Here is a 27,400-nt window from a genome sequence, read left to right as displayed (position 1 = left end):
CATATTCAGTTCTCACTTTTTTTCTTTATTAATGAGATGAAATATTGACATAACTGGATATTTCAGCACACACTTTACCTGGTCTCTGAACTTCGATTGAGTGACCCCATAAATAAAAGTGTTTGTGCAGCAACTTAAATCTCGCATCATCCATCCGACTTGCTTAAAGATATATTCCGATTCATTGTAATCCCTCTGGGGATCGATTCCTAAAATGGTATAATATAAGAATTCTATGACATGCACAGACCACAGGAGGATGAAACTGCCGGATATGGTGAAGAGTAAAATCATAGATTTCCTTCGGCTCTCCATCTCTGGGTCACTGCTACTCTCTCCTTTGCTCTGACCCCGCAGTCTCTTCCGGATCTGACTGGCCAGTAAAATGTGCCTGACCGTCAGAGCATTGAGCAACAGAAATAAAGCGAATGGGAGCAAAGGGGTTAAAACTGTAACAAACCAATCAAATCCCACCCATCCAGGATCGTTATAATAGCTGGCTTTTGCAGCACAGAACCATGGCACATTGTCGATTATCACCATGCTTTCGTACGTAAAGTACCAGGGGACATTTTTGAAGCAGAGCAGGGTAGATGTTACTGCTAGAACCACAGCTGCATTTCTCGCAGTGCAGTATTTTGATTTCAGTTTCTGGCAACAAATTGCCACAAATCGATCAGAGGAAAATGTGACAGTGAACCAGACAGAGCAATCTGTTGCTGCAGACACCAGGGCAGAATTAATACTACACAAAGGGGTGATGTCCAGGAATGATCCTGGGAAATAATAATAACTGATTCGCCACAAGATGACAGAAGTGATAATGACCAGAAGATCTGCAGTTGCCATGGCCACCAGGTATTGAGTAGTACATGCAGAGAGACCACACTTTCCACGAGACAGGATTATAATTCCTAGTAGGTTAACTGTAACAAATGGAAAAGGATTAAGAGGCTAAGAATTAATGGTCAGTCATTGTTAGTGCTTGGTTCAAACTGAATGGATAGAACATTACAATCTGAAACTTGTCTGTTGGCTTGTGGTGAGTTGAAAATAATGTAAAACAAATTGCAATCTTGACCCAATCCACTTGCAGTCCTGGGTTGACAGGGTTAAGCAAGCAGATTGAATATTCATTTGCTGCCAGAGGCAGGGGAGCCATTTATCCCCCATGCCCCATCTTTAGATGTTGAACGAAGTATCAGCACACTTCCAAATAATTTGAGAAGCCCAGGTTCACATCTCTATTCAATGATCAATCGGAGGTAGGGAGAAGCCCAGAAGAAACTGGGGATTCCAGATTTGCAGAGGGCTGCAATGTAGGACTAACGTGAGCAGAAATGTTTTTCTCAGGTACAGTCGCATAGTGATGGAGTCATACAGCACAGAAACAGACCCTTAGGTCAAACTCGCCCATGCTGGCCAGCATTCCGAAACTGAATGAGTTCTATTTGCCTGGATGTGGTCCATTTCCCTCTCAACCTTTCCCATCCATGTACCCATCTCAATGCCTTTTAAGTGTTCTCATTATACCAGCCTCTATCACTTCCTCTGGCAGCTCATTCCAAACATGTATCATCCTCTGGTGAACAAGTTGACTCTCAGGTTTCTTTAAAATCTCACTTGTGCCACCTTAAGCCTGTGCCCTCTAGTTTTGGACTGCATAATCCTGGGGTCAAAAAATAGTCATTTCCTATTCATCTTATCTGTGCCCTTTGTTATTTTATAAACCTCTCTCAGGCTACACTCAGACTTTGATGCTACAGGGAAAAACAAAGTCCGAGCCTTTTCGACTGCTAGTTACGACTTAGAGACACAAGTTTGATAACATCCATGGAAATCTTTTCATGTACCCTTTCCAGTTTAATAACATCCTTCCCATCGCAGGGCGACGAGAATTGTGTGCACTACTCCAAATGTGGCTTTCTCAATGTTTTTTTTCAGCAACAACTCATGTGCTCAATGCACTGACCAATGAAGGGAAGTATGCCAATTCACCCTCTCTTAATCACCCTGTCGATCTTTGATGCCACTTGCAAGGAGCTTATGTACCTTCGCCCTTTTATCCCTTATTTTGAGGTCACTGCCCAGGGCACCAGCATTAGCTGGATGATTCCAGTCCTGTTTTGACTTACAAAAATGGAGCACCTCGCATTTACCTCAATTAAACTACATATGGCAACCCTCTGCCCACTGGCCCAGTTAATCAAGGTCCCTTTCTGCTCTTGGATCACCCTTTTCACTTTCTACTCTCCCACCAATGTCTATGAATCTTGAGAATTATCTAATCCAGCCATTTGAGGACACTGAGTCTTCCAGCACATTTCAGGCAGACTCTTTCTTTATTATCAATGGTGTGAAAGCTAACATGGCCTCTCAGCATGAAAGGTATTGAATAAATTAATCAGCAAGACTGTACTAACTGGCATGGCAGACTTGAATGAATAGCCGATTCCTCTTCCCATGTGCTGATGTTCCTCAAGCAAGCTGTAAATCATGGCACTTGGCCAATCTGATTTCTTTTCCATTAGAAACTTACTTCCTTATTGTTTTCTTTTGCTATCTGATTCCAGAAAGAAAAGAAATCCTATTTCATAATTTTGTGACATTCATTTCTTTAAATCTTCCATTGTAATATTCAAGGCAGCTGTTTAATGAACTGTTCAAAGAGCATCATTGTATTTTGAAACTGTGTGGAAGGAGAGCAGTGTCACCCATCTGCTCATCAATAATGTTCAGAACTTCATTAGAAGACTAAACAGCAGACAGTATTATGCTTATGCTTAAAGCAGGAGATAGAAGAGTTCTGAAGAACCATCGATAAGCCAACTAAACAAGATAATAATCGAATGAAGACGGCATTTGATAGGTTGGGCATGGATGACAAATTTCCCTGTGCAGAAATGGCAGTTGTCACAGGGTAGAGATTTAAGGTAACGAGTAGAATGGTTAGAGGGCATGATGGAAAAACATTTTCATCCAGAAGGTGGTTCTGCCGCTCTCTCCCATGGGATTTCCATTTGAACCTTTCCTTGCAAAATCTCTCTTTTGGTTGGAGACCCTGCAGCCCTCAGAACTCAATATCGACTTTCATTTTATTTGAACCAGTTCACCTCCTTTCATGGTCTTTACCCCAGCCCCCACGTCTCAAGCTTTGTGATCACATGGACTACTTTCAGCACTGCTAACTCATTTTCACCTCATCATTAACCTCATTGCCAGGTTTCCTCCTTCCTTGTCTTTCTGTCAACCATCCGTTTGTCTGATTAACTGCTGTTCTTACTTTCTGGGCTCTGGCTCCACCTATCTCCTCACTCCTTCCCATCAGTTCCCTTTCAGGATCATACATACCACCTTTATCTTGCTACTGTCAGTTCTGAAGTAGGTTCACTGGACACAAAACATGAAGTTTGTTGATGTCTGTACAGATACTTCCAGAGCTGTCTACTTTCATGTCAGTTTTCCAGCATCTGCAGCTGATTTTTTCATTCATCTAGATGGTGTTGGGTATCTGAATGCCGCTGCCACGTTTGGTCACTGAGGTGGAAAAAACTGAAGCAGTTACAAGGGTTATGGTAATTTCCCGGCAGAGTGGTAACCTGCAAGGTTACGTTGGAAGCAGCGAGAATGTGGTATTAAAATGGGGTGTCAGTTGAATGGCCACTGACTGAATTGTCCCTTGATTCTGGTTCTATGGAACCATAATTGACATGCGAAAAATGTTACTCCTCGGATCCTTTTTAAATCTTTCCCCTCTCACCTTAAACCAGTGCCTTCTCATTCCATACCCTCAGAGGAAAGCCTTGGCTCATTACCTGATCCATACTTCTCAGGATTTTGTCAGCCCCTCAGCCTCCAGGATTCCAGAAATAAAGTGAGCAGCCTATTCAGCCTCTCCATAAAACTCAAAACCTTCAGCTCCAGCAGCGTCATTGAAAATCTTTTCTGCACTCTCTCAACTACAGCAACATGTTGAATGGCAGGAACTCGAACAGTACTGATGTGCAGATGATCTTGGGTTTCAAATTTGTAGCTGAAAATGGTCAGACAAGTACATAGGGTGGTAAAAACGGCATGTGGCATGCTTGCCTTTACTGGTTGAGGCATTGAGTAGAAGAGTCAGGATGTTATGTTGCAACATCGTAAGACCGTGGCTAGGCTTCTCATAAAGTGTTGCATTCAATTCTGGTCGCCACATTACACCAAGGATCTGGAAAGGATGCAGAAGGCCTTTGTCAAAATGCTGCTTTGATGTGAGGTATGAGTGATACAGAGAGCGGTCTCTTCTTCTCCCAGAGCAAGAATTGAAAAGAAATTTTAAACAAAAAAAAACTTACCTACAGGGACAAAAATAAACGAAGATGATCAACACTGTCGCTGTGAATTGAGACGGGAATTTATGACAAAAATAAGAATGATTTGTTACAGTAAATAATGTGAGACGACTGTGTATGCCATTGGATGGATATACCTGTATTAGAAGCGCACTTCCACGTGTTGTAAAAGCTAGGATGAGCGAGTTGTCCTGTCATGAACATTTCTTCAGAAGGTTAATTTTGCATCTGCAGAAGTCTAGAAATCTAAGATTTGAATAGATTTCAACACAGAAGAGTTTATAGAGTCGCGACAGGTTGACTACCAAGAGAACATTCCATATGGGAGGATAGTATCGAAGGAGAGGTAAATATTTCAAAATAATTGGTGGCTCAGTTTAAGGAGGGAAGAGGCGACATTTTATTAAAATTAAAGGTGGCCATCAGTCTTTGATAGTCTTGTCCTGAAATGCCTGTGGAGGGAGAATCTTTGAATATTGTTTAAAGTAGAGGGGGATGAATTCTTGGTCAGCACAGAAATGAAGGATTTTCAGGGGTTGGTGGATTTAAGGTTCAAATCAGTTCAGCCATGACGGTAGTCAATGGAGGGGCAGATTTGAAGGGAGTAAGCCTTCTCTTGAATCGAATTGGTAAGTTCATCTGTAAGCTCGTACAAACTTGTACACTGCACATGGTAAGAACAGTAATCACAACAGAGCTTAATATATCATTTTTAACAGACCAGAACGCTTACAAAATACTTGGACAAAATGAATATCTGATTGAGTGCGAGCATTTGTTTCAGGTTATGATTTGAGCAGGGTGTCAAATCCAAGCAAAGTTTCATTTCTCTTTCAGTTCTCAAAGCCTGGGGCCATTCATTCAATGGCGAAGAACATTTAATGATCATCCAAGAACCTTAGTAGTGCAAGCCCCTGGTGTTTCTGCTTTCAATACATTCATCATATTACACTTGAAAAAATCTGAAACATTGAGAAATCAAATCTAGCAGCTCAGCTCAAAATTAAACCTGGCTAATACCAATAATATTCAGTCATGAACCACAGTGTCTCAGGATTATGTTCCAATATGAGTGGTCAGCAATCCAGAAACTGGAATGCCTTTTAAGTCATTTCTTTGTCGAGTAAGAAGACGTACTTATAGAAAGGATAAAACAAAGAATGGTATATGGTAATGATCTGAAACAGAAACAGAAATTGCTGGAGTATCTCAGCTGGTCTGGTTACATTTGTGAAGTGAGAAACAGAGTTCACTTTCTGAACCCAATGACCCTTCTTCAGAAAGGACAACAGTTGGAAAACGTGCAGTGCCGAAGACAGGGGATGTGGGAGGGGGTTCAAATGAGTCAGCGGGTAGGTGGACGCAGAGCCCACAGAGAGAAAGAGAGAGAGAGAGAATGGAAGAAAGTTAGACAGGCAAAGGGTGGATGATCATAAGCCACATCAATCACTTCCATGCTGAAGGACAAGGGCAGCAAATACACGAGCAAACCATTCCCTTCAAATTCCCCTGCACGCCACTCACCAATCTGACATGGAAACAGATTGCTGTTCCTTCAATGTCACTGGGTCAAAATCCTGGAATAAAATCCCTGAGGGCATTGTTAGTCTTCCTTCAGCACATGGGCTGCAGATGACTCAAGAAAGCAGCTCACCACCATCTTCTCAAGGCCGGCTGTGGACGGGTAATAAATGCCAGACCAGCCAGTGATTGCCAGGTCCGATGAAGGAATAAAGCCACGGGAGTCGGAATGCTGATCTTGGGGCATAATGAGGCCGTAAAAATAGGTTGGCTATTATAAAAACAGACCATGTCATGACACAGCCTGGGTAGGGTGGGTAAAGGACATGGAAAAAGGCGCTCAGGGTTTAATATTATTGTCTAAATATTCAAGGCTTCAGGGTTCTGAGGCAGAAAATGTGATTCTGTTCTTCCAGCTATCACTGATCTTGACCGGAGGACTGCAGCATACCCGAGGCATTGATGTTGGCCAGGGAACACAGTGGTGTCTTGGAATGGCAGGCAAACAGAAACTCAGTGTCATTCATACAGCAACAACATTCGTGTTCATTAAGAAGTGGATGTGAATGTTGTAACAGTGCTCATTGTGACTGAAAAGCTAGTGATGACATGATAACTGTTCCTTTTGGAATAGTTCAATAGAAAACCAAGAAATTTCGACTTATAACCAATGGATGATCTCAATATTAAAGCAATTCTTAATATATTGTGCTGATAAAATACAATGGTAACTCAAAGTTACCATTGTATTTTATACAATCGACTTGATTGTCAGCATCGATCCACCTTCGTTCATTTGAGCGAGTGATATGCTTCCAATACAATTCCGCACAAACAGAAATTTCATTAATTTATCATGATGTGAATCAAATCTCTGGCTCCTATGCATAACTTTCTCAGATACACACAGAGGATTGTTCACAGCTGGGGATAGTAGAATCAAACTGGATAGTAATTTTGTGACTTTCCGTCAATGTAATTGTGTCATTTTCATCTCTATTTTGGTGAGCATCAGGCCCTTATCTAACATTCTCAGTTGAAAAGTGAAAGCAGAGAGCATCGCACAAGCAATTTACACAAACACAGTGCCTTGAGTGACTCACCAGGAACACCAATAACAGCAAGAACCAGATAATAAATTTTCTGAATGTGCTCAATCGGCCGATGCATTTCCACGTTTACTGACCAGTCCCTTTGTGCTGCAATCGCTGAGTTGATACTCTGAGTCCGACTTGGAGGTAACACAGTCTGACAGCTTTTATTGTCTGTCCTGTGGGTCACCCGAGGAACTGTGGGACTTAAACGTCAACCAGATTTTCTTTAGCTCCCACTTGAACAGATTACACCAGGGAGTTAACTCCCTGTTGAAATGTAATGTATTCAACACCAAGGCCCAATTGCGCAAGCCAGATCACAGTAAATATGTAAGAAAAAAAGTAGAGGCAGCATTTTGTCATGTGTAGTGCTCTCCACGTGCAAGACATCAATCCCTCTCTGCAGACTTCACACACAAGAAATAATGGCCCCACAGCTGGCAGAGACATCAGCACTGATACAGACTCTCCGACCAATACTGAGAACCCAACCCATACTCACTGGTGTAGTCGATTGGGCTTCTTCAAGTGTACAGAGTCTCCACCTGATGCAGACCTGCCAATAATAAAGAACTTTTTACAGATAAAGGCCCTCAAATTGATGCATATCGTCTAACCAAAACCATAAATATATTATATATATATATATGTCTGTGTGTGTGTGTGTGTGTGTGTGTGTGTGTGTGTGTGTAATGTATAAAAGCAAAAATTACTCAAGGCCTAATCAAGAGAAAAGTTTGAGAGTAAAAGAGAAACTTGGCAAAAGATACGAAAATAGAGAAAGGACCGGATTCTCCAGACATTTTAAAAAAGAAATGGGGTCTCTGAGTTAACAGAGTAACTGTTAGTCCGACAGGAAATGAGTCTCGGGAATTCATAATCCAGGATAAAGAGATGGCAGAGGAATTAAACAGATACTTTGCATCAGTTTTCGGGAGAAAGATTACAAGCAGCGTGCTGGAAACAGCTGTAAATCAGCAATTGATAGGAAGGAACTCAAGAAAATCGGAACCACCAGGGAAGTATTGATGAGGAAATTGTTGGAAGTGCGACTTGATAATTCCACGGGTCCCGACAGGTTTCATCCAATACTTTTAAAATAAGTCAATAGTAAGATAGTTGTGTGTTTGTTTTAATTTCCAAACTACATTAGGTTAAGGTAGAGTTCATTTACAATAGAAAATAGCGAGTGTAACTCTTTTGTTCAAAGGTGATACATTGAATCAACCGATTAATGCCGTTTGTCCGTTTACAGCCAGGCCTTGTTTAAACAGTAAACCTGGGAGGTTGAAAGGAACTTCCGTAAGAAATGAAACAATCAATTCACGACTTTTGTGGCAGGCTGTCGTCTGCTGGATGTTACACATCGTAATATATAAGACTCTGTTATCGGCAGACAACAAGAAGATGTGCTTGCACTGAACTTTACTCGGCTCAACAGAATAGATGCCAATCAATCTCTGTTTCTTTTCTGAGGAAAGACTAAAGTGACATTGAGAGCAGTCCAGAGACGGTTCACTTGCTTTTTCCAGGGTGTGAAGGCACGAGATTGCTGATGCTGCCTGGGCGCAGTTGGTTGGATGATTGGTGTGTACTTCCGGATTGATACAAACAGCGTGGATTCCATTATTGCACGAGTTGAGTTTGCATTTCCATTCATTCTTTATTTATTTGAAATGAAGCTTCCATCTCCTCACAGTCACACCTCACCTCAGGTGTGGTAACCCCACAGGTGAAGCAGTCATTATGGGGCATTTTATCTGCAATTGGAAGCAATTCAGTATCGCTTGTTGGCCCAATTGAAAGCTGGTGAGCACTGCGAATGCACCGTGCCAAAAACCCTGTTTCAGTTCCAGCCTTGGGCGATGCCTGTGTGGAGTTTGCACATTCTCCTCGTGTTTACTTGGGTTTCCTCTGTTCATTTCTTTTTGCTTAAAATGAAGGCCTTCCCATCTCAACCTCACTTGCGCCTGAGGCACGGGGACCCCTCAGGGGGAGCAGTCCTCTCCAGTGACAGTGACTGGATCTTTTGACCAATACATTCCATGTATTGAAACGTTATGTTCGGGGTCTAATTCGATTGGTCAATGTACCAGGTTTGAAGCAACATCCACTTTATTATTACACAATATGTTAGACACCAACAAAGGAAAGAAGAATTGGAATAACTTACCTCTGTCGGAAAATCTGACAGAATGATACATTATTTAAATCCTCAAACCCATCCGTTCCATTGCAGTAACATTCCATAAACTCACCCTTGGCCGAAACACATTCGGTGAAATAAATTGTCTCACATGCATTTCTATAGTCCTGGGCTGCAGAGAGTGAATGATCTTACAGAGATAGGGAGGTTTGCAGGGATTGAAAAATGATACGGAGATGGGTCGGGCTGCAGAGAGTGAATGATGTAACAGAGAGAGGGAGGGCTGCAGTGAATGAGTGATGTTGCAGAGACAGGGAGATCTGAAGGAAGTTAATGATGTTAAGGGGATAGGGAGGATTGCAGGATATTACAGAGATGGGGAGGGCTGCAGTTACTGAGTGATATTACAGAGATGGGGAGGGCGGCAGTGAATCAATGATGTTTCAGAGAACGGGAGGACTGCTTTGAATGATGTCACAGACTGAGGATGTGCTGCACTGACTGACTGATGTAACAGAGATAGGAAGGGCGGCAGTGAGGGACAGATGTTATAAAGATAGGAAGGGCTGCAGTGAGGGACAGATGTTATAAAGCTAGGAAGGGCTGCAGTGAGGGACTGATGTTATACAGATAGGAAGGGTTGCAGTGAGGCACTGATGTTATAAAGATAGGAAGGGCTGCAGTGAGGGACTGATGTTACAAAGATAGGAAGGGCTGCATTGAGGGACTGATGTTATAATGATAGGAACGGCTGCAGTGAGGGACTGATGTTATAAAGATAGGAAGGGCTGCAGTGAGGCACTGATGTTATAAAGATAGGAAGGGCTGCAGTGAGGGACTGATGTTATATAGATCGGAAGGGCTGCGGTGAGGCACTGATGTTATAAAGATAGGAAGGGCTGCAGTGAGGCACTGATGTTATAACGATAGGGAGGACTGCAGTGAGGGACTGATGTTATAAAGATAGGGAGGCTGCAGTGAGGGACTGATGTTATAAAGATAGGGAGGGCTGCAGTGAGGGAACGATGTTAAGAGAACAGAGAGTTCTGCAGTGAGTAAATGATGTTACTGAGATGGGGAGGGCTGCAGTGAGTAAATAATTTTACGGATATAGGGAGGGCTGCAGTGAGACACTGATGTTATAAAGATAGGGAGGGCTGCAGTGAGGGGCCGATGTTAAGAGAACAGAGAGTTCTGCAGTGAGTAAATGATGTTACTGAGATAGGGAGGGCTGCAGTGACTAAATAATTTTCCGGATATTGGGAGGGCTGCAGTGAGGCACTGATGTTATAAAGATTGGGAGGGCTGCAGTGAGGGGCCGATGTTAAGAGAACAGAGAGTTCTGCAGTGAGTAAATGATGTTCCTGAGATGGGGAGGGCTGCAGTGAGTAAATAATTTTACGGATATAGGGAGGGGTGCAGTGACTTAATACTATATAAGAGAGAGGGTGGGATATCTGGACTGACCGATGTGACAGAGATAAGCAGGGCTGCAGTTAGTGAGTGATGTTACAGAGATAGAGAGCACTGCAGTGACTAAATGGTGATACAGAGTAAGGGAGGGCTGCTGCGACTGAATAATGTTGCAGAACTCCCTATTCTTGTAACATCATTCCGTCACTGTAGCCCTCCTTATCTCTGGAGCATCATTCATTCACTCTCGTCCTCTCTATCTCTGTCACATCATTCAGCCACCGCAAACCGTCCTGACACTGTAACATCATTCACTCAGTATAGCCTTTCTTAACTCTGTCACTTCATTCAGCCACTGGGCAGTCACTATCTCTGGAATATCACTTACTCAACTGCCTATCTGTGTAATAGCACTCACTTCCTGCAATCCTACCGATCTCTGTAACATGATTCACTCACTGCAGCTCGACCTGTCTCTGTAACATTGCTTCACTACAGCACCCCCTAATCCTGCAAAATCTATCAGTCACTGGACCATCACTACCTCTGGAATATTATTTAATCCCTGCAGCACTCTCCATCTCCATGACATAATTCAGTCTCTGCAGCCAAAGCTATCTCGAAAACACAGTACAGTCACTGCAGCCCTCCCCATCTCTGTAATGTCATTATATCACTGCTGCTCACCCCAACGTCATAACTCACAGTACACCTCCCTGTCTCTGTAACAGCATTCCGTCACTGAAGTCCTCGCTATTTCTATAGCATCGGTCAGTCACTGGAGACAGACCTCTCAGTGTAATATTACTCAGTCGAAATCTGCGCCTTCCCTTTCTCTGCTAAATCATTTGCTAATTGCAGGTCTGCCAAATTCTGAAATATCATTCACTCAAGTGCAGTCCTCCTTACATCTTTACAATGTTTCAGTCACTGCAGTTCTCCCTGTCTCGGCAATATCATGCAATGACTGCCCCTGCAGTGATTGTAGGATATGAAAGAGATAGTTTTGACTACAGTGATGAAAGATGTTACAGAGATAGGAAGGTCTGCAGTGGGTAAATGATGTTACAGAGATAGGACGGCCTTCAGTGGGTAAAGGATGTTACAGAGACAGGAAGTTCTGCAGTGGGTAAATGATTTGACAGAGATAGGAAGGTCTGCAGTGGGTAAATGATGTTAAAGAAACGCGAAGCTCTGCACTTCGTAAACGATGTAACAGAAGTGGCTTTGTCTGCAGTGGGTAAATGATTTCACAGATATAGGGATGTCTGAACTGAGTGAATGATCTTCCAGATATGGTAGACCTGCAGTGACGCAGTGACGTTCCAGAGAGAGGGAGGACTGTGTCACGGAATGTCATGACAGAAATAGGGGCAATCACTGTGACCGAATGATATTGCAGAGACAGGGAGAGCTGCCGAAAATGAAGGATGATACTTGTATAGGGAGGACTGCATCGACTGAATGAGACAGTGAGGCCTTCAGTGACTGAATCATGTTACAGAGATCGGGTGGCCTGTAGTGAGTGAATGATGACACATAGTAGGAAGGGCTGCAGTGAATGACCGATGTTTCCGCCATCGGGACAGGTGCAGTGACTGGCTGTTGTTACAGAGACGGGTTCGGTCGCAGAGACTGAATGATGTTACAAAGATAGGGGTGTGGGCTTTGACTGAATAATGTTACAGAGAGAGGGTGGGCTGCAGTGACTGACCGATGTTCCAGGGAGAGGGCAGGAAGTGAATGACGGCACAGAGATAGTGATGTCCCACTGAGTGAATGATGTTACAGAGATAGAGAAGGCTGAATTGACTCTTTTAGACGTTTCAGGGACAGGGGAGTGAATGATCTGATCGATAGAGGGAGGTCTGCATTGACTAAATGATGTGGCTGAAGTAGAGGAGTGTACATTAAAACACAGTGTTAAGGGGATTTGTAGGGACGCAGTGTGTGAACGATATTACAGAGACTGGGAGGCTGCCGTGACAGTATGATGCTCTGGAAATTAGTTTGGCTGCAGTGACTTAATGATGTTATAGAGATAGTGAGTGTTACAGAGGATCCAATGATATGACAGAGATAGTGACGGCCCAGTGACTGAATGAGTTTGCAGATTTCTGGAGGGCTGCAGTGAGTGACTGATGTTACAGTGATAGGGAGGCCTGCGGTGGATGAAAGACGGTGCAGAGATAGCGAGGACTGCAGGAAATAAATGATGTTACAGAGATAAGAATTGCCGGAAGTCACTGATATTACAGAGATCTGGAGAGCTGCAGTGAATGAGCGATATTACCGATGTTGGGAGGGCTCATGTGACTGAATGATCTGACAGATATAGGGAGGGCTGACGTAATTGAATGCTGTTCTAGAGATAGGAAGGCTGGGATGAGTGAGAGATGTGACAGAGATAGCAAGGATTTCAGGAAGTTACAAATGTTTCAGAGCTAGGGAGGATTGCAGGAAGTGAATAATATCGCAGAAATCGGGAGGGCTGCAGGGTGAATGATGTTACAGAGACAGATGGCTTTCAACGACGGAAGCAAATGTTGGGGGCGGGGGAACTGCAGTGAGTGAACACTGTTACAGAGATAAGGAGGTCAGCAATGACTGAATGATGTTGCAGAGATTGGGATGCCTGCAGTGAGTGAAGGATGTTTCAGAGATAGCGAGCACCTGCAGGAACGAAATGATGTCACAGAGATAAGAGTTGCAGAAAGTGACTGATATGACAGAGACAGGAAGAGCAGCACTGACTGATGTGTGTTATCATGAGCGGGAGAGCTTCCAGAGGTGAAGGAAGTTGCAGATACAGGGAGGACAGCAGTAAGTGAACGACGTTACAGAAAGAGCAAGAGCTGCAGTGAGTGAATGATGTTGCTGAGACTCGGACAGTTGCAGTAAATGAATGATGTCAGAGAGATAGAAATGGCTTCAGTTAATGAATAGTGTTATATTGATATGAAGAGCTGGTTGAGTGAATAACTTTATGGAGAAAGGGAGGGCTGCAGTGACTGAATGATATGACAGAAATAGAGAGGGCTACATTGGTTCAGTGCTGTGAAAAAGATTTGGAGAGCTGCAGTTTGAGAATGATATTATGGCGATAGGGAGCGCTGTATTGAGTGCATTGTGCTTCAGAGACAGGAAGGCCGCAGTGACTCTACAATGTTCTGGAGACAGGTTTGACTGCAGTGACTGAATGATCCTAGATCGGTAGAGAGTGCTGCCAGCATTAAATGACATTTCAGAGATAGTGAGGGCCCAGTGGCTGAAAGTTTTTGCAGAGTGAGGGAGGGGTTCAGTGATTGAATGATGTTACACTTATAGTGAGGATTGCAGGAAGTGAATGATATCACAGAGAAAGCAAGGGCTGCAGTGTTTGAATGTATCACAGATAAAACAAGGGCTGCAGTGTGTGAATGATGTTTCAGCGATAGGCAGGGCTGCCGTGAGTTAAATATGCGACAGAAATGGGAACGTCTGCAATGATTGAATGATGAAACAGAGTTTGGGAGAGCTGCAGTGACTGAATGATATTACAGAGACATGCAATGCTGCAATGACTGCATGATGTGACAGAGAAGAGAGACGTCCAGTGAGTGAGTGATGTTACAGACATCGAGAGGGCTGCAGTTAGTGAATGATGTGACAGGTATGGGGAGGGCTACATTGACTGAATGATGTGACATAGGTTGGGAGGGCTGCTTTGACTGAATAATTTTACACAGATTGGGAGGTCTGCAGTGACTGGGTAATGATGCAGAGTTGGGGAGGGCTGCATTGTGTGAATGATATTCCAGAGATTGAGAGGTCTGGAGTGACTGAATGATGATGCAGACTTTGGGAGGGCTGCATTGTGTAAAAGATATTACAGAGATTGGGAGGTCTGCAGTGATTGGATGATATTTTCGAGATCGAGACCGCTGCAGGGATTAAATGAAATTCCAGAGATAGTGAGTGCCCAGCGGTTGGATGATTTTGCAGACTGAGGGAGGGCTACATTGAGTGAATGATTTTAAAGAGATATGGAGGCCATCTGTTCCCGAATTGTGTTGCAACGATATGCAGAGAGAGGGAGGGAGTCAATTAAATTTTATTATGTTGCAGAAAATATCATTTCCGTTGTTTTGCCATTTTCTTTCATGAGTTTTTCTTGGAAATGGTATCAGATCACAGTCAGATATTGGCCATCTGTAAGTATTTAAAATGTAAGATGGCTTGTGTATGAGTGTATCTTGATTTCCAGCCATCATGTCTGTGACTCATTCCTTCATTCATTGAAGTATTTTCCTGGCGATGTGTTGCACATTAACATGAGGCACTTTGAGGCACTTTGTCAAAATCCATCTGATAATCGATATACACCACATCCTCTGCTTCACCCCACAAACTCTGCCAGGAACATATTCTGCAGATATACTCAGATCTCCCCTTCACAATTCCCTGCTGCCTCGACTGAATCAGAGGTTTTCCTACTTGCCAAATAATCGTTGGGTTTGTAATAAATCGATCACCTTCCCGATTTCCGAGGTCGGGTTCACAGATATGCATTTTAAATTGTTGTACTCCGCCTTGTCAAAACAAGACTGCAGTTTTGGTAAAACACCAAACAGCAGTCCGCATTGTGACATTAATATTTTGAGTTGTGATAATCAATGCATCCGCTATCTATGCCCACATCTCTTTCAACATCCTCAGACAAAGGCTAGCTTGACCCCTCAATGCATTAACTTTCAGCCTCTTGAAGTTTTCCAATACGACTTCTCTACATTGTTGAATTCCTTTCAGTTCCACACTTTCACTGGATCATTGAATCTTGCCTTTTTTCAGGAACGCTTCCTGCGTCTTCCACTGTTCAGACAGTCGCAAGGACTTGTTTTCCTTCTCTGCCGTTTCTTTCATTCCTGTTATTTCCGTTTCTGTCTCTTCATGGAATTGACTGACAATAGTGTTCCTTGATCTATTTTGCTGACCATTGCGGGATCATCAGCGAACATCCTTTCCTCTGATATCATGGATGATACACTGTAAATGGTTGGGCCTGGTTCACTCACCTGTGGAAATCCTGCAGAGATGTCCTGGAGCTGGGTTACACACCCTCTTCGTCACATACGACCATCTTCCATTGTCTTCCACAACGCTTCAAATAGAGGAGATATTGTCCCCAAATTGCATTGACTCCTGTTCTGCGTTGGGCCATTGTTCTGCAAATAGCCAAATGCCTCGGTGGTGTCAAGGTCAGTCATTTTTACCTTTTCTACACTGTTTGTAATTTTGTGATGATGAGAGGAAAACATTCCCTGACAATCTTACTTAAAGTATTCTCACAGATTGGCACTTACCCACCACACTGCCTTTGCCTTTCTAAGAATAATATCCTCTTCCTGATGTGAGAAAAGAATCAGACCAACGTAGGAGGACATTTCCTGTGAATTCTGCCTCGTGCCCTGCTCCGGAGGACACTCTGTGACGCTGTTCATTCCCCATTTCTTCATCCGACCGATTGCTCTTGATGCAGTAACCTTTTGTATCACTAAAAACGTGCTGTTTAATGCTGTCTCTTGTTTGTAGGAACCTTTTATTATTAGTGCATCCATTTCATCATCGCTAATATTAGACATATTTGCTCCTACAGAACCTTTCTATTCCGTCATTCATTCAGCAATCACTATTATCTATTACCCTTCACATGATGTGGAATTACCATTTGTTTTATTGATGATTACAGTGAATAATTTGCGAATAAGGAATCATCAAGGTGTTTGTGACTTTTTCTCCGAACTTGGAGAGTGTTGCTAGGTAAATAAATGTGTTTGTGCAGCAGCTTACATCCCGGAGCATACTTGCAACACACAGGAATATATCTTCAGAAGTGCGATTCAATATCAGGGCGAAAGCATTAAAATAATTCAAAAGGTAACAAAACCAAAGAAGGATGAAACTACCTGATATCACGAAGAGTAAAATGATGGACTTTCTGCCGCTCTCCATTTCTGTGTAACAATGTTCCTGCCTCTTGCTTTGATCCTTCAGTCACTTCTGGGCCCGACTGGCCACAAAAATGCGTCTGACTGTCAGAGTTTTTGTCAGCGAATTAAAACAGATGGGTTCATTGGAGTTAAGACCTTTTCAAACATCTTTTATCCTATCCATATGGAATTTTCATAGTATTCTTCAGTATTCGAGCAGGACCACTCGAAATTGTTATAGGTTCTGAAAATTTCGTACCTGAAGTAAGTGGGAATATTTTTGAAACAAAGCAGAGTGCCTGTTGTTTCCAGAGCGGCTGCTGCAGTTTTCTTGGTGCAATATTTGGTTTTCAACTTCTGGCAACAAATGGCAACAAATGGATCAGAGGAAAACGTGACAGTGATCCAAACTGAACAATCTGTTACTGCATCACCAGGACAAAGTTAATACTACACAAAGGGGTGATGTTCAGGAATGATCCTGGGAATTAACAAGAACTGATGCACCACAAGATGACAGAGTGATAGTGAGCAGCAGATCTGCAGGTGCCATGCCCACCAGGTCTTGATCAGTACATGCAGAGATACCACACTTTCTGCGGCACAGGATTATAATTCCTCACAGGTTAACTGTAACAAATAGAAAAGGGTTAAGAGGCTGAACATTAATGGTCAGTCATTGTCAGTGCTTGCAGAGTTAGGGTGGGCTACATTGTTAGAGACCGCACTTTCAATGAGACAGGATCTCAGTCTCGGTATCACAGGTTTGTGTTCCGATATGGGTTCGTTAGCAATCCAGAAAACAGAATGCCTTCAAAGTCATTATACAGAAGTGAGAAGATGCACTCATAGAGAGGATAAAATAAAGGAAGACAGGTGTTGACGATCTGAAACAGAAACAGAAATTGCTGGAATATCTCAACAGGTCGAGAGCATCAGTGAAGTGAGAAACAGAGTTCACTTTCTGTTCACAGTGACCCTTATTCAGAAAGGACAGCAGTTGGAAATTGTGGAGTGTGGAGGACAGGGGGTGTGGCGTTCAAAGGAGTCAGCAGATATGGAGAGGCAGAGCCCACAGAGAGAGAGAGAGAGAGAGAGCGAGAGTGAAAAAAGTTAGACACACAAGGAGTGGTTGAGAGTAAGCCGCATTAATTGCTCCCATCCAGAACGATAAGGGAATCAGATTCATGAGAAACCATTCCCTGCAAATTCACCTCCCACCCACTCACCATCCAGATGTGGAAACATATAGCTGTTCCTTCAATGTCATTGGATCAAAATCCGAGAATGCCCTTTCTGAGGGCATGGTGAGTCTACATTCAGCACATGGAATGCAGTGGATCAAGAAGGCAGCTCCCCGACACCTTCTGAAGGAGAACTACGGATGGGTGTTAAATACGGGACCACGCTGTGATTGCCAGGTCCTATGTGGTAAAAAGGCCAGCAAGGAGGAAAGCTGATCTTGGAGATAATGAGTAGGTGAGAATAGTTTGGCTGTGCTGAAAGCAGCCCATATCATGAAAGGGCCCAATATGTGGATGTGGGCAAAGGAGATGGGAGAATGCACTCAGTGTCTAATATTACCCATCTCAATATTGAAGGCTTTGGGGTTCCCAAGCAGAAAATATTATTCTGTTCTTCCAGCTCACGCTGAGCCTGACTGGAGCACTGCAGCAAGCCCAGGACACCGATGTTGACCAGCGAACACAGTGGTGCATTGAAGTGGCAGGCGACCTGAAACCTGGTGCCATTCCAAGAGAAAGAAGTTCGTAAAGAAGTAAATTTGAATGGTGGAACAGTGCTCCATTGTGATCAAAATGTCAGTGGCTACTTAATAACTTCAGGGGTGCCGAAATCTTACTGTTCTTGCCGCTGCTCTTTTAATCCCGAAACCCAGATAAAGTGCTGGGGACGTGGATCGAATCCCAAAGCGGCAGGTGGTGGGATTTGAAGTTTACTTTTGAAACAGCTGGAAGTAATAATCTCATGATGACCATGAATCCATTGCCGATAGTTGAGGGAAAATAAAACCATCTGGTTCACTGATGTCATTCAGGGAAGGAAGCTGCCATCCTTACCTGGTCTAGCAAATGTATGAGTCCAGACCCAAAGCAATGTGGTTGACTCTTGACTGCCCTCTGGGCAAATAGGGATGTCCAATTCATGCTGCCTGGCCGACGACACCTTCACACCGTTAATGCAGAAAGTTCATCAGCAAAACAAGGAATTTCGGTTCATTACCAATGTATGATTCCGATAGCAAAGCTATTTTTAAGATATTGTGCGGCTAAAACACAACAGGAGAGCAATTGAATGGATATTTAGGTAACAAAAAAGACTAGATGTTAATATTGATCGAACTTAGTTTGTTCCAGCGAGTGCCGTGCATCCAGTACAATGCTGCACTGACTGATGCTTCCAGAAATTTATCATGATGAGGATCGACACCTTGGCTCCTATACATAACTTCCTCGGGTGCAAAAAGAGGATCGCCCACAACCGAGGGAGTAGGATTAAACTGCAAGGTAATTTCATGACTTTTCCGTCAATACAATTGTATCAGTCATTTTCTATCTGTATTTTGGTGAGCATCAGGCCTACATCTACTGTTAGTTGTGAAATGAAAGCAGAGAGCGTCTCGCGAGAGATTTACACATACACAGTGCCTAGAGTGACTCACTGGGAACATCAACAACAGGAACAACCATGTAATAAAGTTTCTGAACATGCTTAAACAGATGATACATTTCCACCATGTACTGACCAGTTCCTTCCTGCTGAAGACACTCACTGAGTTAATGCCCCGAGTCCGACATGGAGCTTACACAGTCTGACAGCTTAAATTGTTTATCCTGTGGGTCACCTGAGGAACTGTGGGACTTCTAACTCAGTCCATTCGAACAGATGGCAGCAGTGAGTTCATTCCCTGTTCAAATATAATGCATTCAACACGAATGGGAGGCAATTAAATATCTCGCGCTGTTCTAAATGCAAACGGGTGGCTCAGTGGCTAACACTGCTGTTGCCCATCACCATGAACTCTGTTTCGATTCCAGACGAGGGTACGTTCTGTGTGCGTGTGCCCCATTTGTTTCTGTTTGCTTAAAGTGGAGGCTCGACAGTTTTACCCTCACCCCTCGCCTGAGGCACGGGATACCCTCAAGTGAAGCAGTCCTCTCGGCTGACAGTGACTGTGTCTTTTAAGTGACATATTTCATGAACAGACCATCAGATGTTGTGCCCAAAAGCACTTCTTGATGCTCAGCAGCCCATGCGAAAACCCTTTTCAGGCAGAAGGCAGTGATACTGTGCACTAAATTGTCTCTCAAGGCATCTTTTCACCCGTATCTCTATTATTTCCAACGATGCAAACTAGAGTTTAATGTTCATGACTGAGGCTCCTTGGAGGCCCCAGCTGTCGGACATGATCAGCAATGGCCCCCATTCACTGCCGTCCGCTTTCCCCATGGGTTGTCCTTTTCTCTGAGGCATCAGTGCCGCCTGCTGACGCTATTAAGCCGTTCCGTGACATGTATCACTTGGAGATCTGAAATCATTGCAGTCAGCACCATATGCTTCTCTTAAAATGACGCGGAAATAAACATCACTCTAGTTATCTGATTTTCCTCTTATTTTTAAAAGCAAATGTAAGACGTTGTGAACCGGTGCAGTTTGATTGGTCAGACGACCAGGGTTTGAAGCAAAACACACTTTATTCATCCAATATAGCTAAAACACAAACAAAAGAACGAAGAATTGGGATAACTTAAATCTATCAGAAAACCTCACAGCATCATACAGTATTTAAGCCCTGAACAACATCTGTTCCAATATCATAACATCCCATTAACACATTCAATTAAAAAGATTGTCTCACATGCATTTCCGCAGTCCAGGAGGAAAGAACATCAAGGGAAAACTCTGAGAAAGCAAGAACTCAAGCATTTCCTTTTAATTCTTTTTTTTTCATTCACAGGAGATGGGCGTTATATGCTCACGCCAAAGAACAAACCACATTGCTGTGGATCTGGAGTCAAATGTGGGCCAGACGAGGTAAGGATAGCAGTTTCGTTCCCTGAAGGACATTAGAGAACCACACCCTTGTTTTCTCGCCATCATTCGACATTTTAATCCAGACATATATTCAAAACTAATTCCTGTATCTGCTCTTCAGCTGCATTTGGTGGTTTATCGCTCAGTGAGGACAACAGGATGCCCTGCACGTCAGCGGCTACAATTGCTGCAGCGGGGACAGATGTGTGGCAGCTTCGAAACCGTCTCAGTGACTGAACATTAAATTAAAATCATGGTTCTCGGCGAGCTTGAACCCATCCTGTCATACTGCTTCTGTTGTTCCAACTTGGGAAAAAAAATCATCAGAGCCTCGCAAGCTGTTTATTTCATTTTCACCGAGGCGCGCCTGTCTCAAACGCTGCTCAAAATAAAAACCAAATAGACATCCTCAAGTCTTCATTCTGTCACTGAATCTTCACAACAAGCCCGTGAGAGTGAGGTTCCTAAGTTTACTTGCCTGGATGGGTGACACAATCTGAGACAATTATGGCTGTTTGACTGACACCACAGAGAATCATCGAAGCCCCGCTGTATGGAAACAGGACCTTCGGCCCACTGAGTCCACACGGAACATCAGAGCATCACACCCAGACCCATCCCCTGGTATCCCACCTAATCTACACATCCCTGAGCACGATGAGCAATTTAGCAATGCCAATTTACCTGACCTGCAGTTTGTTTGACATCAAATCGGCAGGTATCCACTCCATTCAGAAATGGAGCTCAGTTGTGGCAGGGTGCACCATTTATGAGCTGTACTGTAGTGATTTGCAAGGCTTCTCACTCAGTCCAGACCCATGACCCTTCTATCTGGAAGTACCAGGGCAGCAGATACTTGGGAGCACCAGCACCTGCAAGTTTCCCTCCGAGTCACTCGCCATCCTGACTTGTCAATGTGCACCATTCCTTCAATGTCCTTGGGTCAAAAGCCTGGAACTCCCTCGTCAAAAACGCAGTGTGGGTCAACATTCAACTCCTGGCTGCAGCAGTTCAGGAAGGCAGCTCACCATCACCTCCTCAAGGGCAGCAACGGAGAGACAATAAATGCTGGTCCCGTCAACGAATCATTCATTCATCCAGCTTTTGTTGAGGATCAAGTTTTGTCTCAGAGAACCATTGACTCATACAGTACAAAAGAGGCCTTTTGGCCCATCAAGCCTGTGTCATCTTCTTTTATGATAGAAAACTTGATTGCAGAAGTATTCTTTCAGAAATGCAATGCGCAAGAGATATTTTACAAATTTATGCAAATATATAGAGGTTGATCAAATGATGATGGGTGTTGATAAGGGAAGCTATTCGAGAAGTTGGAAAGCTATGGGGGATAATTTTTAGGGACCGGATTTAATCACATTTGGAAAAGAATGGCCCAATTAGGGATAGTCAGCATGGCTGCTTGCAGGCGCGTCATGTTTAACTAAGTTGATTGCATTTTTGGAGCAGGTGATAAATGTGATCGTTGAAGTTAGAGCAGTGGATGTTATACACATAGATTTTAGTAAGGCCTTTGACATGGTCACTCATTGTAGGGTCATCCAGAAGATTAAAATGCATGGGTCCATGGTGACTGGGCTGCAAGGTTTCACAATTAACATAGAACATAGAACAGAGAACATAGAACAGTACAGCACAGAATAGGCCCTTCAGCCCACGATGTTATGCCGACCATTGATCCTCATGTATGCACCCTCAAATTTCTTTTGACCATATGCATGTCCAGCAGTCTCTTGAATGTCCCTAATGACCTTGCTTCCACAACTGCTGCTGGCAACGCATTCCATGCTCTCACAACTCTCTGTGTAAAGAACCCGCCTCTGACATCCCCTTTATACTTCCCACCAACCACCTTAAAACTATGAACCCTCGTGTTAGCCATTTCTGCCCTGGGAAATAGTCTCTGGCTATCAACTCTATCTATGCCTCTCATTATCTAGTATACCTCAATTAGGTCCCCTCTCCTCCTCCTTTTCTCCAATGAAACAAGTCCGAGCTCAGTCAACCTCTCTTCATAAGATAAGCCCTCCAGTCCAGGCAGCATCCTGGTAAACCTCCTCTGAACCCTCTCCACTTCTTTCCTATAATAGGGTGACCAGAACTGGACGCAGTATTCCAAGTGCGGTCTAACCAAAGTTTTATACAGCTGCACGAAGATCTCACGACTCTTAAACTCAATCCCCCTGCTAATGAAAGCCAAAACACCATATGCTTTCTTAACAACCCTGTCCACTTTGTTGGCCATTTTAAGGGATCTATGTATCTGCACACCAAGATCCCTCTGTTCCTCCACACTGCCAAGAATCCTATCCTTAATCATGTACTCAGCTTTCAAATTCGACCTTCCAAAATGCATCACCTCGCATTTATCCAGGTTGAACTCCATCTGCCACCTCTCAGCCCATCTCTGCATCCTGTCAATGTCCCGCTGCAGCCTACAACAGCCCTCTATACTGTGAATAACACCTCCAACCTTCGTGTCGTCTGCAAACTTGCTGACCCATCCTTCAATCACCTCATCCAAGTCATTAATAAAAATTACAAACAGTCGAGGCCCAAGAACAGAGCCCTGTGGAACACCACTCAATGCCGACTTCCAGGCAGAATATTTTCCTTCTACTACCACTCACTTTCTTCTGTTGGCCAGCCAATTCTGTATTCAGACAGCTATGTTCCCCTGTATCCCATTCCTCCTGACCTTCTGAATGGGCCTACCATGGGGAACCTGATCAAATGCCTTGCTGAATTCCATATACAAAACATCCACAGCTCGATCCTCATTAACGTTTCTAGTCACATCCTCAAAGAGCTCGACAAGGTTTGTGAGGCATGACCTGCCCCTCACAAAGCCGTGTTGACTGCATTTAATCAAGCCATGCTCTCACAGATGCTCATAAATCCGAACCCTCAGAATCCTTTCTAACACCTTGCAGACGCCTGACGTGAGACTTACTGGTCTGTAATTGCCAGGGTTTTCCCTATTTCCTTTCTTGAAGAGAGGAATTACATTTGCCTCTCTCCAGTCCTCAGGTACAACTCCAATGGAGAGTGAGGATGCAAAGATCTTCGCAAGTGGTGAAGCAAATGCATTTCTCGTTTCCCAAAGCAGCCGAGGGCAAATCTGGTCCGGGCCTGGCGAGTTGACTCGAAGGCAAAGGGTAGTGGTGGAAGGGTGTTTTTTTTTCAGGCTGGAGGGCCACGACTGGCCGTGTTCCGCTGTGATCCAGACTGGAACCCCTGCTGCTTGTTATGAAAATGCAGTTGGGGTGTGTTGGTAAGTATGCAGATGGTGTAAAGATCCATGGATTTTTGCACAGTGTAGCAACTTGTCAAAGGGCACAGCGGGGTATAGATCAGTTGCCAATGTGGGAGGTCAGATGGCAGATGGAGTTTAATCCAGGTAAGTGTGAGGTACTGCACTTTGGGAGTTCAAATTTTAAGGAAACGTATGCAGCGAATGACAGGTTCCTGAACAGCATTGATGGACAGAAAGATTTTGGGGTTGAAGTACGTAGCTCCCTGAAAGTGGTTCCACCAAGTAGACAGGGTGATAAAGAAGGTGTATGGCATGCTGCCTTTGTTGGTTGGGGAATTAAGTGCGAGTGTTATGTTGCCATGTTGCAGCTTTCTGAGACTTTAGTTCGGCCACACTTTGAATATTGCATTAAATTCTGTCGCTACATTCCATAAAATACATGGAAGCTTTACAAAGAGAGCAGAAGATATTTCCTCGGCTGCCGTCTGGATTGGAAGGTATGAGCGAGAAAGAGAGTCAAGAAAAAGCCGGGTTCTTTTCGGTGAAGCAGCAGAGTCTGAAGTGAGACTTGACACAAGTCTTTAAAATGCTGAGATACATAGATAAGGTTGACTATCAGAATCTTTCTTCCCAATGTTGAAATGTCGAATTCTCAGTGGAATGCATTTAAGATGAGAGGGGGAAATATCAATGGAGGCTTGTGGGGCAAGTTTTTTTTTACATAAAAAGTGACAGGAATGTGGAAAGTGGTGCCAGGGATGCTGGTGGGCACAAGTGCAGCAGCGGTGTTTCAGGGATTTTTAGGTAAGCCTATGAATATGCAAGAAATGAAGGGATATGGATGAGGCAGAGGGGAAACGTCCAATTTGGTGTCACGTTTAGCACAACTTCATGGTCTGAAGTGAACATTCCTGTGCTGCCTCTGTTCAATATTCTATGTACTTTAAATAACTGAGGTATTTTCCTAAAGTTGGGGAAACCCAGAACTAGAGGGCATAGGCTTAAACTGACAGGAGAAAGATTTGAAAGGGACCTGAGCAGGAACTTTTTCAAACACAAGGTGATAGGTGTGTAGAACAAGTTGTCAGAAGAATGGAATATGCAAGTGCAGTTAGAAGGTTTAAAACACTGTTTCAGTGTTTTAGAAAAGATTTGTACAGCAACGTAAGCAAAGACTGGCAAATGGGAATAGTTTCATTTCGGGAATGCGACCATTCTGGATGAGTTGGATCGCAGGGTCTGTTGCCATATGATACCAATCTATGACTGCATGACTCTGAAGAGTTATCCAACAGGGGATAGATGAATGTGATGTATCTGGATTTTCAGGAGTAGTTTGATAACGTTTGACTCCTTAAAAAAAAAACACAAGCCCATGGTTTGGGACACTATACATTAGAGTCGGTAAAATTGATAAGTCAGAGAGGTTTGGAAGATGAACTGAGTCGGGCATTTTCAGGATGGACATCTGTAGCTGACGGAGTAGCGCAGAGATTTCTACTGGTGTCACAATTATGTACAACACCAAGGAATGTGAGGAAAGTGATATCAATATCTTTGTTCACCCTTTTGTCTCTCTAATGGCCGACTCCCATATCTTGAGCTGGTACTTTGGGACCATATCCATTTCAGTTATTTTTACATGAAGTTGATCGAGCAAGCCACTTGGATGATTTGTTTAAAGTCATCACTTGTTAGTTCCAAGTATCCGGTTTTGAACACTTTAACTTTTGCCAAAGGAAGACAATATTGGAATTCCTGTGCATTGTAATGGCCAATTTCTCTCAGGCTGGAAGGTGTTGAAGAAGTTTTCCGAGTTTGGGAGAGTTGTGGCAAAGGCTTTCAAGAGCAAGGGAGGGAGTGTCACAATCGCAGAAGAAAGCAACGAAAACCTTAAAGCAACCAATATCTGGCAAACAATTATCAGGGTCAAGCGAAAAAAAAAACAATCAGTAGGTTAGAGGTGTGTCTGGGATAAGAGGGTTTGCAATGGGTGCAGGATGTTACCAAAATCAAGAGGGCATAGAAGCTAGTTAAGTGCACAGAGATGGGGAGGGCTGCAATGACTGAATGATGTTGTTGAGAAAGGGGGAACATCAAAGTATTGTATTATATTGCAGAAAATGTAATTTCTGTTGTCTTGCTGTTTTATGCAAACTGCTATTCTTCGAAGTTGTTTCATTATCTTCGATGCAGATCATAGTCAGATTTTGTCAATCCGTAAGTATTTCATATTTGAGAAGACATGTGGCTGAGTGTATCTTGATTCCAATTTCTCTGTTCCTCTCATGTTTGTGACATTATGCCGAATTCGTGGTGGTATTGTAACACAGAAACAAATGTTAACTGAACGAATATCACTGATACTCACTTTAGAAACAAGTAACAATTTATTTATTTAATCCTTACAGTGAGCAAGTTAAGAGAAGTCGTCACAAAGTGAATAGTTCCCTCCTAACTCCTGACTATTCCCTAATGTATCAAACACAAGCCCCACTTCTAAAAAAATTCCAAGTAATAAGAAAATAAATTTAAATTTACTCTCTCAGAGTCGACTCGTCTTTCTTCTGTTGTTCTCAACTTTTCCACTGATCTGGCCATCAAGGATGTTTTCTTTGCGAAGTCGTCTTATTACTTATGCTTATTACTCAGATGGTGGTTCGCTCTCGCACTGATTTTCGAAAGACCTCTCCTTATATGCCTTGGAATGCACATCAGTTTCCAAACAACAGTTTTGGCCCAAGGTTGTCAAAACGGTCAGATTTAAATTCAATTGGCTTCCAATTGTGAAGTGCCAGATTCAAATTATTTGGCTCTCCACAGATATTATTTTTCCTGTATAAATCTCTAAGTGAAAAAAAAACACATTACTTCTGAAAGGAACAAAACACTCTTCTCCCTTATCATATTTTTGGAAACAAGTTCTGCCTTCTGCATTCCAATTCACGATTCCTCTCTGCAACTTCTTGGGAAGCAATCCCATGCACATTAACATTGATTCCCATGAGGCGCTTTCTCAAAAGCCTTCTGATAATCCAAAATACACCATATCCACTGCTTTGCCACATGAACTCTACTTGGAAGATCTTCAGGAAATCCATTCAGTTCTCACTTTTAGAATTCTGTGTTGAAACTGCTGAATCAGTGAGACTTTTTCTACTTGTCAAAGAATTGTGTGCTTTCTCCAAAACAAATCACCTTCTCAGCAACTGAGGTCAGGTTTGAAAATCTGTTTTTCACACTGTTGTACTCCTTCCTTGTTTAAATAATGGCGTAGTTTTGTCAAAATACCAAACATCAGTCCACATTAAGCTGTCAATGTCATTTTTAAATGTGATAATCAATGCATCCACTGTCTCTGTCCACATCTCTTTCAACATTGTCAGAAAAAGGACATCTTGTCCCCTCAATCAGCTTCATTAATTTGTCCAATGCAACCTTTCTGCATGACCAAATTTGTTTCATTTCCACACTTTCACTGGATCATTGAATCTTGATTATTTTGGGGAAGAATGTGTCTTTTACTGTTCAGAGAGACACAAAGACCTTGTTCCTCTTCTCTACCAATTCCATCTTACTTCTTCTGAATGTCTCTGCAT

General features: G+C 43.2%; 1 protein-coding gene across 1 annotated transcript; it reads right to left on the bottom strand.

Moving 5' to 3' along the window:
- Positions 1–27,400, bottom strand: LOC132207518 (uncharacterized). Its single transcript, XM_059643373.1, has 10 exons — positions 27,380–27,400; positions 25,444–25,640; positions 18,339–18,446; positions 18,062–18,218; positions 16,737–16,834; positions 15,563–15,648; positions 9,123–9,267; positions 7,452–7,505; positions 6,959–7,125; positions 1–926 (listed from the first exon to the last, which is right to left on the bottom strand). Exons 1-10 carry the CDS (start codon positions 27,398–27,400, stop codon positions 13–15), a joined length of 1,947 nt encoding a protein of 648 aa, XP_059499356.1. The 3' UTR covers positions 1–12.

The sequence above is a fragment of the Stegostoma tigrinum genome, chromosome X (genome assembly GCF_030684315.1).
Source record: "Stegostoma tigrinum isolate sSteTig4 chromosome X, sSteTig4.hap1, whole genome shotgun sequence".
In the NCBI taxonomy this organism is placed as follows: Eukaryota; Metazoa; Chordata; class Chondrichthyes; order Orectolobiformes; family Stegostomatidae; genus Stegostoma; species Stegostoma tigrinum.
Note: the sequence above shows the minus strand (reverse complement) of the source record. Positions and strands in the feature narration are given on the sequence as shown.